We start from the raw sequence: 11645 nt of genomic DNA on the forward strand, positions 1-11645 counted from the left end.
GTCGTCATTTTTTCATAAAAAAGTCATAGAATAGTATGTCGTCATTTTTTCATAAAAAAGTCATAGTACAGCATGTCGTCATTTTTTCATAAAAAAGTCATAGTACAGCATGTCGTCATTTTTTCATAAAAAAGTCATAGAATAGTATGTCGTCATTTTTTCATAAAAAAGTCATAGTACAGCATGTCGTCATTTTTAAAAAAAAAAGTCATAGTATAGTATGTCGTCATTTTTTCATAAAAAAGTCATAGTACAGCACGTCGTCATTTTTTAATAAAAAAGTCATAGAATAGTATGTCGTCATTTTTTCATAAAAAAGTCATAGTATAGTATGTCGTAATTTTTTTATAAAAAAGTCATAGTATAGCATGTCGTCATTTTTTCATAAAAAAGTCATAGAATAGTGTCGTCAGTTTTTCATAAAGAAGTCATAGTATAGTATGTCGTAATTTTTTAATAAAAAGTCATAGTATAGTATGTCGTAATTTTTTAATAAAAAGTCATAGTATAGTATGTCGTAATTTTTTCATAAAAAAGTCATAGAATAGTATGTCGTCATTTTTTCATAAAAAAGTCATAGAATAGTATGTCGTCCTTTTTTCATAAAAAAGTCATAGTATAGTATGTCGTCTTTTTTTCATAAAAAAGTCATAGTATAGCATGTCGTCATTTTTCATAAAAAAAAGTCATAGTATAGCATGTCGTCATTTTTCATAAAAAAAAGTCATAGTATAGCATGTCGTCATTTTTTAATAAAAAAGTCATAGAATAGTATGTCGTCATTTTTTCATAAAAAAGTCATAGTATAGCATGTCGTCTTTTTTCATAAAAAAAAGTCATAGTATAGCATGTCGTCTTTTTTAATAAAAAAGTCATAGAATAGTATGTCGTCATTTTTTCATAAAAAAGTCATAGAATAGTATGTCGTCTTTTTTTCATAAAAAAGTCGTAGTATAGCATGTCGTCATTTTTTAATAAAAAAGTCATAGACTAGTATTTCGTAATTTTTTCATAAAAAAAGTTATAGTATAGCATGTCGTAATTTTTTAATAAAAAAGTCATAGTATAGCATGTCGTAATTTTTTAATAAAAAAGTCATAGTATAGCATGTCGTAATTTTTTCATAAAAAAGTCATAGTATAGCATGTCGTAATTTTTTCATAAAAAAGTCATAGAATAGTATGTCGTCATTTTTTTATTAAAAAGTCATAGTATAGCATGTCGTCATTTTTTCATAAAAAAGTCATAGTACAGCATGTCGTCATTTTTTCATAAAAAAGTCATAGTACAGCATGTCGTCATTTTTTCATAAAAAAGTCATAGTACAGCATGTCGTCATTTTTAAAAAAAAAAGTCATAGTATAGTATGTCGTCATTTTTTCATAAAAAAGTCATAGTACAGCATGTCGTCATTTTTTAATAAAAAAGTCATAGAATAGTATGTCGTCATTTTTTCATAAAAAAGTCATAGTATAGTATGTCGTAATTTTTTTATAAAAAAGTCATAGTATAGCATGTCGTAATTTTTTCATAAAAAAGTCATAGAATAGTGTCGTCAGTTTTTCATAAAGAAGTCATAGTATAGTATGTCGTAATTTTTTAATAAAAAGTCATAGTATAGTATGTCGTAATTTTTTCATAAAAAAGTCATAGAATAGTATGTCGTCATTTTTTCATAAAAAAGTCATAGAATAGTATGTCGTCCTTTTTTCATAAAAAAGTCATAGTATAGTATGTCGTCTTTTTTTCATAAAAAAGTCATAGTATAGCATGTCGTCATTTTTCATAAAAAAAAGTCATAGTATAGTATGTCGTCATTTTGTAATAAAAAAGTCATAGAATAGTATGTCGTCATTTTTTCATAAAAAAGTCATAGTATAGCATGTCGTCTTTTTTAATAAAAAAGTCATAGAATAGTATGTCGTCATTTTTTCATAAAAAAGTCATAGAATAGTATGTCGTCTTTTTTTCATAAAAAAGTCATAGACTAGTATGTCGTCATTTTTTCATAAAAAAAGTCATAGTATAGTATGTTGTCATTTTTTCATAAAAAAGTCATAGTACAGCATGTCGTCATTTTTAAAAAAAAAAGTCATAGTATAGTATGTCGTAATTTTTTCATAAAAAAGTCATAGTATAGTATGTCGTAATTTTTTTATAAAAAAGTCATAGTATAGCATGTCGTCATTTTTTCATAAAAAAGTCATAGAATAGTGTCGTCAGTTTTTCATAAAGAAGTCATAGTATAGTATGTCGTAATTTTTTAATAAAAAGTCATAGTATAGTATGTCGTCATTTTTTAATAAAAAGTCATAGTATAGTATGTCGTCTTTTTTTCATAAAAAAGTCATAGTATAGTATGTCGTAATTTTTTAATAAAAAGTCATAGTATAGTATGTCGTAATTTTTTAATAAAAAGTCATAGTATAGTATGTCGTAATTTTTTCATAAAAAAGTCATAGAATAGTATGTCGTCATTTTTTCATAAAAAAGTCATAGAATAGTATGTCGTCCTTTTTTCATAAAAAAGTCATAGTATAGTATGTCGTCATTTTTACATAAAAAAGTCATAGTATAGTATGTCGTAATTTTTTAATAAAAAAGTCATAGAATAGTATGTCGTCATTTTTTAATAAAAAAGTCATAGAATAGTATTTCGTCATTTTTTCATAAAAAAGTCATAGCATAGTATGTCGTCATTTTTACATAAAAAAGTCATAGTATAGCATGTCGTCATTTTTTCATAAAAAAGTCATAGAATAGTATGTCGTAATTTTTTCATAAAAAGTCATAGTATAGCATGTCGTCATTTTTTCATAAAAAAGTCATAGTATAGTATGTCGTAATTTTTTAATAAAAAAGTCATAGAATAGTATGTCGTAATTTTTTCATAAAAAAGTCATAGTATAGTATGTCGTAATTTTTTAATAAAAAAGTCATAGAATAGTATGTCGTCATTTTTTCATAAAAAAGTCATAGTATAGTATGTCGTAATTTTTTAATGAAAAAGTCATAGTGTAGTATGTCGTCATTTTTTCATAAAAAAGTCATAGAATAGTATGTCGTAATTTTTTCATAAAAAAGTCATAGTACAGCATGTCGTCATTTTTTCATAAAAAAGTCATAGTACAGCATGTCGTCATTTTTTCATAAAAAAGTCATAGTACAGCATGTCGTCATTTTTAAAAAAAAAAGTCATAGTATAGTATGTCGTCATTTTTTCATAAAAAAGTCATAGTACAGCATGTCGTCATTTTTTAATAAAAAAGTCATAGAATAGTATGTCGTCATTTTTTCATAAAAAAGTCATAGAATAGTGTCGTCAGTTTTTCATAAAGAAGTCATAGTATAGTATGTCGTAATTTTTTAATAAAAAGTCATAGTATAGTATGTCGTCATTTTTTAATAAAAAGTCATAGTATAGTATGTCGTAATTTTTTCATAAAAAAGTCATAGAATAGTATGTCGTCATTTTTTCATAAAAAAGTCATAGAATAGTATGTCGTCCTTTTTTCATAAAAAAATCATAGTATAGTATGTCGTCTTTTTTTCATAAAAAAGTCATAGTATAGCATGTCGTCATTTTTCATAAAAAAAAGTCATAGAATAGTATTTCGTCATTTTTCATAAAAAAAAAGTCATAGTATAGCATGTCGTCATTTTTCATAAAAAAAAGTCATAGAATACTATTTCGTCATTTTTTCATAAAAAGTCATAGTATAGTATGTCGTCATTTTTACATAAAAAAGTCATAGTATAGCATGTCGTCATTTTTTCATAAAAAGTCATAGTATAGTATGTCGTAATTTTTTCATAAAAAAGTCATAGTATAGTATGTTGTAATTTTTTAATGAAAAAGTCATAGTGTAGTATGTCGTCATTTTTTCATAAAAAAGTCATAGAATAGTATGTCGTCATTTTTTCATAAAAAAGTCATAGTACAGCATGTCGTCATTTTTTCATAAAAAAGTCATAGTACAGCATGTCGTCATTTTTTCATAAAAAAGTCATAGAATAGTATGTCGTCATTTTTTCATAAAAAAGTCATAGTACAGCATGTCGTCATTTTTAAAAAAAAAAGTCATAGTATAGTATGTCGTCATTTTTTCATAAAAAAGTCATAGTACAGCATGTCGTCATTTTTTAATAAAAAAGTCATAGAATAGTATGTCGTCATTTTTTCATAAAAAAGTCATAGTATAGTATGTCGTAATTTTTTTATAAAAAAGTCATAGTATAGCATGTCGTCATTTTTTCATAAAAAAGTCATAGAATAGTGTCGTCAGTTTTTCATAAAGAAGTCATAGTATAGTATGTCGTAATTTTTTAATAAAAAGTCATAGTATAGTATGTCGTCATTTTTTCATAAAAAAGTCATAGAATAGTATGTCGTCATTTTTTCATAAAAAAGTCATAGAATAGTATGTCGTCCTTTTTTCATAAAAAAGTCATAGTATAGTATGTCGTCTTTTTTTCATAAAAAAGTCATAGTATAGCATGTCGTCATTTTTCATAAAAAAAAGTCATAGTATAGCATGTCGTCATTTTTCATAAAAAAAAGTCATAGTATAGCATGTCGTCATTTTTTAATAAAAAAGTCATAGAATAGTATGTCGTCATTTTTTCATAAAAAAGTCATAGTATAGCATGTCGTCTTTTTTCATAAAAAAAAGTCATAGTATAGCATGTCGTCTTTTTTAATAAAAAAGTCATAGAATAGTATGTCGTCATTTTTTCATAAAAAAGTCATAGAATAGTATGTCGTCTTTTTTTCATAAAAAAGTCGTAGTATAGCATGTCGTCATTTTTTAATAAAAAAGTCATAGACTAGTATGTCGTCATTTTTTTATTAAAAAGTCATAGTATAGCATGTCGTCATTTTTTAATAAAAAAGTCATAGAATAGTATGTCATCATTTTTTTAATAAAAAGTCATAGTATAGCATGTCGTCATTTTTTCATAAAAAAGTCATAGTATAGCATGTCGTCTTTTTTTCATAAAAAAGTCATAGTATAGCATGTCGTCATTTTTTCATAAAAAAGTCACAGTATAGTATGTCAGAAAAAAATCATAAAAAGTCATAGTGTAGTATTTGAATGTATGTCATTTGATAGAGACCAGGCAATTTTACGTCATACCAATACAGATCATTTGTAATTATTGTCCCTTTTTGGGCTTTTACATCAACATTGTATTAAAAAAAATGTACAGCTTTCTACATCATCAAAATCACAACACACAACAAAATATGAAAAACAATAAAATACACATCACAAACCAACACACCTTAATAAGTTACAATACAATTTGCTACAAATGGATACAGATATCATAAAAAATATACACAAATTTTGGCATAGCGTGGTATAATTTTCCTAGCATAGCGTGGTCCTAATTTTCTGTCTCCACTCGTCCGCAGATGGACGACGGCTGCCTGCTGTGGATGTGGCGCGGCTCCGTGGAGGTGGAAGTCCCCGAGAAGGAGCTGCTCCATCGGCTGCTGAGGGAGCAGGAGCTGTGGGAGGGAAGCCTGCGCCAGGCGGCCGTCATCCAGACCTTGTCCGAGGAATCCGAGGTCTACCGCTACCTCCTCGAGGGCCAAGGCCACGCCCTGAGCTCCCGGCTCCCGCAGGAGCATCTGCTGCTCAGGTAATGAGGCTCCACGGGCATCTGGGTCTTAACATGCTGAGCTACCTGCAGAGCAGAGAGGACAGAAGAGTCGAAGCCAAAACTGCTCTGAAAGAGTCAATTTGCATACGGTGTAGCTGGAATCAGAATATTGGCAACTCGTCACATCAGGATTCTCCACCCTGATCATCTCTTCTCACCTCCACTCTCTCAGGACCTGGCGGGCGGACCCATCCTCCGGCCCTCTATACCTGTCCTCTGTGTCCACGGAGCACCCCGAGGTGCTGTCGGAGGGGGTCAGGGCCCACGTCCACTCCTGCCTCTACCTGCTGGAGCCCACCGGAGCCAGGAAGACCCGACTGACGCACCTCTGTCGCACAGACACCAGGTGAGGATGCAGTCGCAAAGGATACCTGCTGGATAGATGCACTTCTGAGATAGTTCTGCTTTCATCGACAGTAGACAGATAATAGTGATATAAAATTTTTTTTAAAAAACAGGAGGACATATTACCAAAGAGGGGCTGTGTTCTCATTAACTCGCGTGCTGTTGAGTGCAAATAAATAAGTGTTTCTGAGTCAGTGTTACCCTTTAAACCATTCACCATATGTTTTTAATTTATTATAAATAACATTTGCATGAAAACGTGTTTAAAGGCCCAATCTGAAAATGCTTCAAAAAGAGTTTAATGACTTTACAATTAAAAAAAAATATCACGTGTAAAGGATCAGAGCTCCCAAAAAAAAACACGCGTACAATTGTGTGGCATACAATTTTAGGATTAGATGCTATCTCATACTTTTGCTTTTGTATCCTAACTCTGACTAATTCACACTTATGTAATTAGTCATAATCAACATTTTGTCAATGGTCTATAATAGTTCCGAAAACGTACAAAACACACACTTTAGTGAGGTAGTTCCTTGTTAAACTGCAATGGATTTCAGTCACGCGTTGATGGAATAATTAGTGCACTTTGTGTAATAAAGACAGAGTCAGAAGTACAACCAAGGGCGAAGTGAGCAGCGGGAACTACAGAGAGGCTGAGAGGATTTAAGGCTGTGAGAAGTCTATTAAAAGAAATATCTGGAGACAAAACTCGGTTGATCTCATCCGTCTTAATTGAGCCCGTTCTGTGTTTTTTTGACCTCGGCCAACATCTATCTGCGGCACAATCACCAACCTCCCTGTAGGTGCGCGCATGATGATGATGATGAGGAGGAGGAGGACGATCAGCCCTCCTTCTCATGATTCATGCCCTTTGAAACTAAGTTGCCGCAGATTTGCCGCTGCTTACATGATCAATTTGGCTCCCGGCGGAGCCCCGCGGCTCCATTTGTCTCAGTTGATTAAATGAAATGGAGCTCCGTGCGACTCAAAACAGGTGGCGCCGTCGCTCTCACGGAGAGAGGGCCGGGCTCGGAGCATCTCTGTCATTAAACTGCCGCTATAGTTGCCGCTGTTGTTTCTTTTCTTTTCTTTTTTTTTTTTCCGAACAGCCGAGGATGCAGGAAGAAGGCAATTGCAGATTTGGTAAATTCAGTTATGAATACAGACAGTTTCAATATAGCTGAGAGCACAGGGAGCCCGAGGGGTGGAAGATGAGAAGCTGATGAAAGACTACGGCGGAGGTTCTCACCTCCCAAAAAACACGCACTGATTCCCACTTAAACTCTCTTTGTTTAGCGAAATACAATCATCCTACATGTCTGTCAAGAGGACTTTTCTTTTTTTTTTTTTTTTTTAAACTCACAGTAAGTCAAAAGCCGAATAGTCTGCAAGGCTGTGCACTATACACAGTGCTTTAAGCTAAATGCTAACATCAGCTAATTAGCAATCAAACGCAAAGTACAGCTGGGGCTAATGGGAAATGTTATTGCAGATATTTAATCATAAATAATTGAAGTTCTGACCCGACGATGGCGTTATAACAGTTCATCCGGACGGGGGACATTAATGGTTCACAACAATCCATTTTTATAGGTGTTGAGATATTAAAAAATACTTTCTAGTTCATTTTAAATAATAAAAATGTATTCCATAGCTTTGTCTCCAGTGGTGTACAATTTTGAATATATCTGAATTATAAGATTAAAATTTAAATGTAAAACGTCAAAATTGACACTAGAGTCAAAACTTTGATTTACTCATAATTGAGAATCTGTATCATCATTTTTTTTTTTACTCAGTAAGTCAAAATCGCCATAACTTTGATTTACAGATCATAAAACCTCAAGGTGAGTCGTCATTTTGATTGAATAACTTTTGTAAAGACAGATCTGATCTAGAGCCGTGTGATTATCTCTGCAGGCGTTTTACTCGGCCTGAACTGAAAGGATCGCGTCGGCACACATTCAGACTTGTGTCTCTTTCTAATTTTCCCCCGACGCGTACGTTGCCGAATAAAGAACAGAGTGTGTGGATTGACGGGGAAATCTCCACGAGCTGTGAAACCGTTCCACAGAGCAGCGCAGAGGTGAAACCAGCTTTGATTCCAAGATCATTTACAAAGCAACCGGCAGCCGTCTGAGCAACGTCGGCCCGCCGACGCTCCCGTTATGCAAGAGTGATCGTGTAAGAAAGAAGTGGAAACACCCAGAGGGATGAATGCCTTCGCTCTTCCTTTTGTCTGTCACTTCCTCTCGCCTTCAAGTCTCCTCTCATGACAGAGCTCAAGCTGAAAGTCTAGAACAGCCAGACTTGTTTTGGGCAACCTCGCTGTGACATTAATTTGAAGCGCTTGTTAACTTTCAAGGCGAGACAACAGATCCACAGCATCGAGGTCAACGGGGCTTTTTACAGTACGGGCCTGTGAAATGAGAAGCAGGTTAAACTAGTGATAGCATGTATTTTGGTAGACCTATTAACAATAGCAAGGTCCTTGTAATAAGTGTTATAATAAGTAATAAGGCCTTTATAAATCCTGATAAGACGCTTAATAAAATGACATGTTAAGACTATATAAGTGTTAATAAAAGCATCAGAAACATGTTTGTTGTTATGTCAGCAGTTTATAGACTGTTAAGAATGTTAATAAAAGGCTTATAATTGTTTATAATAGCATTACAAACTCATTTATTGAGTTTAAATAACCTAGTATGTCATTGTAATGCAACATTTCCTGTTGCATTATTAAGGTAAATTGGAGTTACTTTCACTGATCTTTTCTTTGCTGAAAGATCTCGTTGTTTGTTTGTTTTTGTTTTTTTTATCTTCCAGGGGCCGGTCCCAGGAGTGGCACAGCAAAGTCAGCGGACATCTTCTGGCCTCCGGCCTCCTGGCGATCAGGGACTCCTTCAGAGCAGAACACAAAGAGACCAAGATATGAGTCCATGCAGATGTGGAAGCTGAGGAGGATTGACAGAGTACTCACCCCTTTACCTGTAGTCTGGTTGAACCGCGTCCCCTTTCCTCATGGCAGAATGCCGGAAACAAAGGGGACAAAAAGGCGTCATTTTCACAGGACTTTTTCCTCAAAGTTTTTTCAAAGTGGAGCTCGTGGCCCAGAGCACAGCGAGCAGAGAAGGTGACCTGTGAGGGCTTCCCTGAAACATTTGAACCGCGCTCTCTTTGGAATTCTTTTAGACTCGCTGTATATGTTCCCTTCTTTGTCAGTGACCTTGCAGTTTGCCAGCAGCAACCTCTGCGCTCCCTGCTGCGTCTGTTACGCTTCACACACCCAAAAAAAAAAAAAAAAAAAAAATGCAAACCCTGGCGAGCTCCGAGGACATTTTGATGGGAATATGAAAAGCCGAGGCCTGATTTGACTTCTAACTGAGAAAAATGGGCGAGATGGAGCAAGTCGAGACATTTTAACTTTGTTAAACATGTTATTATCCAGAAAAAAAGAGAATCTCAAATTGAGTTATTATTCTCATTATTCTCTCCTGAAGACGTGAGAAAGAGGCGGGGGAAACGCATGGCAGCTGCCTGGATGAACAAAGGAAATAAGGACAGAGAACATCAGGAAACAGATTTTTAGCCACCAGACATTTGGCTTCAGTTGAAAGGAAAGAAGGGAAGAGGAGAGAGAAGGCAGGAGGAGGACGACGACGACGGCATCTGTGCTAAACCCACGGGTAGGAACAAAGAGGGAGAGGAGACGCAGCAGCCCTGAAACGCGCTGAGGTCACTCGATGAAGGGGCGTGGTCTCAAAAACCACCAATCCTCCGTGTTCCAACGCCACGTGAGCCGAACTGTGGAGGTGAAAATCAAACCCCCAAAGACAATTTATTTTCAGATGCGGCACAAAGCAGCTGGATCCAGCTGTGACAAGGTTTTAGCACAACGCTATAAAACTGCCACCCACGTCCCTTTATCCCATTTGAGTGACTGTTCTTACTTTTTTTTTTTTTTAATTCACACCTGTGAATTTCGACCCATTCGATAAAAGGACACGTGTGCGTGTGTGTGTGTGTGTGTGTGTGTGTGTGTGTGTGTGTGTGTGTGTGTGTGTGAGAGACAGTTCAAAGACAGGTGATACCTACCTCTCCACAGGACGACGCCACAGTTATGTGACTTTTAAGTTTGACGGACGCCACACAGCGGGAGGGGGGAAGGGGGGGGGGTTTCATCCCGGCACCGTGACGGATATCCAACCAGACAACTTTCCCCCTCCATACTTCCTGAATATTTTAACACTTGTATTTATTCTTGGTCCAGAGCGTGACGTCCACATGTCTCTGGGACGTACAGTCTCACGTCATGTGGCGCTTGACTGTTCTATATATTTCAAAGAGTCATAGTTATGAATTAGGGCGTGTGTGTGTGTGTGTGTGTGTGTGTGTGTGTGCATGTAACGGTGAAATGCATTCAAACGCCACGTTTCAGATTATTTAACTTAATGTATATCTTAAAACAAGTCTTACATCTACACACGAATCTTATTTAATTGCGAGAAATGTTGTCTTGTTTGTGTTGCGTGTGAAATCTAGATTTATCTGTGCCAAACACCTAATTAAAATGTTTATTTCTCTCTGAACCTGTCTCCTGTTGTGTTTTTTTTGTCCTCCTCTGTGACTCGTCTAAGTGCCAAACAGATTACCGACTGTAATTTCAGGGGAAGGTGGTTGGTGGTGGTGGTGGTGGTGGTGGTGGTGGTGGGGGGGGAGACAGCAGGCAGTGTGGAGACGAGGTACCACACTGCGCCACCGAAGCGCAAGAGATTAATAAGCCCGGCACTGTGGTCGTGCTGCCGACTTCCCAAAAAAAGAAACTCAAGACTGTCACCTCTCTTTCTCGTGCTCACGACACCCACTTGTATCTCATTTGCATACGGCTCATTTACATATCTTATTGATTCATCTCCGAGATCAGATCGCTGAGTCGCTGATAAACACTGATAAACACACTCAGAGCGAGAGACAGATGCCGAGCAACAAAATGCGATGTAAAAATACTTCTCGTGGCGAGGACATCACGCCCCGGTCTAAACAGGATTTTAAGGAAGAGGGATAATTTATGCAAATTACAAATAACAGAAGCACAGAAGTGCCTGCAGGCGGCTTTAATTTCTGTACGAGTCTGTTCCTCCCATATGGTGCTAAAATACCATGAGGCGAATTTGGGATGAACTCGAGGTCAAAGGTTAAAAGGCAAACAAAGTGGTTAGCTATTAAGTCAGCACCCCAGAGATCAGATGGGTTTGATTACATTCAATCAATTTTTATAATATGAAACTTAAATCAAATTACTCTTATGTGCAAGGAAGCAGCCCGTAGTGCTGGAACGATCTCTTTTTAGCCTCTTTTATCACAAACCGGAGCTGAAAGGAGAGGAAATGTCGGACTTGCGTTCATCCCGTGGACTCGAGCGCAGCTGGACGATAAAGTTCCTTCACATCTGCTGGATGTGGAGATCTAGCTGTAACAACAAAGAAAGCGCGGCAGACGTGAGGCACTCTGCTTCCAAGTGGCCAACAGTTAATGAATGAAACTCAAAGTAAAAGGGACCCACATTGAAAATGCACAGTTCAACGTAAAATCACTTTCTCTCATGTTATGCTGTCATGTTAAGA

General features: G+C 35.4%; 1 protein-coding gene across 3 annotated transcripts in view; it reads left to right on the forward strand.

The window, feature by feature from the left end:
* Positions 1 to 10610, forward strand: part of si:dkeyp-23e4.3 (rho GTPase-activating protein 7) — a 52381-nt gene extending 41771 nt beyond the window's left edge. For 2 of the 3 annotated variants that reach the window (XM_068716630.1, XM_068716631.1), the window contains exons 15-17: positions 5420 to 5649; positions 5843 to 6016; positions 8848 to 10610. In XM_068716630.1, coding sequence (XP_068572731.1) covers positions 5420 to 5649; positions 5843 to 6016; positions 8848 to 8956 — 513 coding nt within the window. In that variant the 3' untranslated portion in view covers positions 8957 to 10610. The other variant, XM_068716632.1, reaches the window with a different exon arrangement.
* Positions 10611 to 11645: the final 1035 nt, after the last annotated feature.

This window comes from Cebidichthys violaceus, unplaced genomic scaffold (assembly GCF_023349555.1).
Source record: "Cebidichthys violaceus isolate CVI_PGR_0920_01 unplaced genomic scaffold, fCebVio1.0.p SCAF_20, whole genome shotgun sequence".
NCBI lineage: Eukaryota > Metazoa > Chordata > Actinopteri > Perciformes > Stichaeidae > Cebidichthys > Cebidichthys violaceus.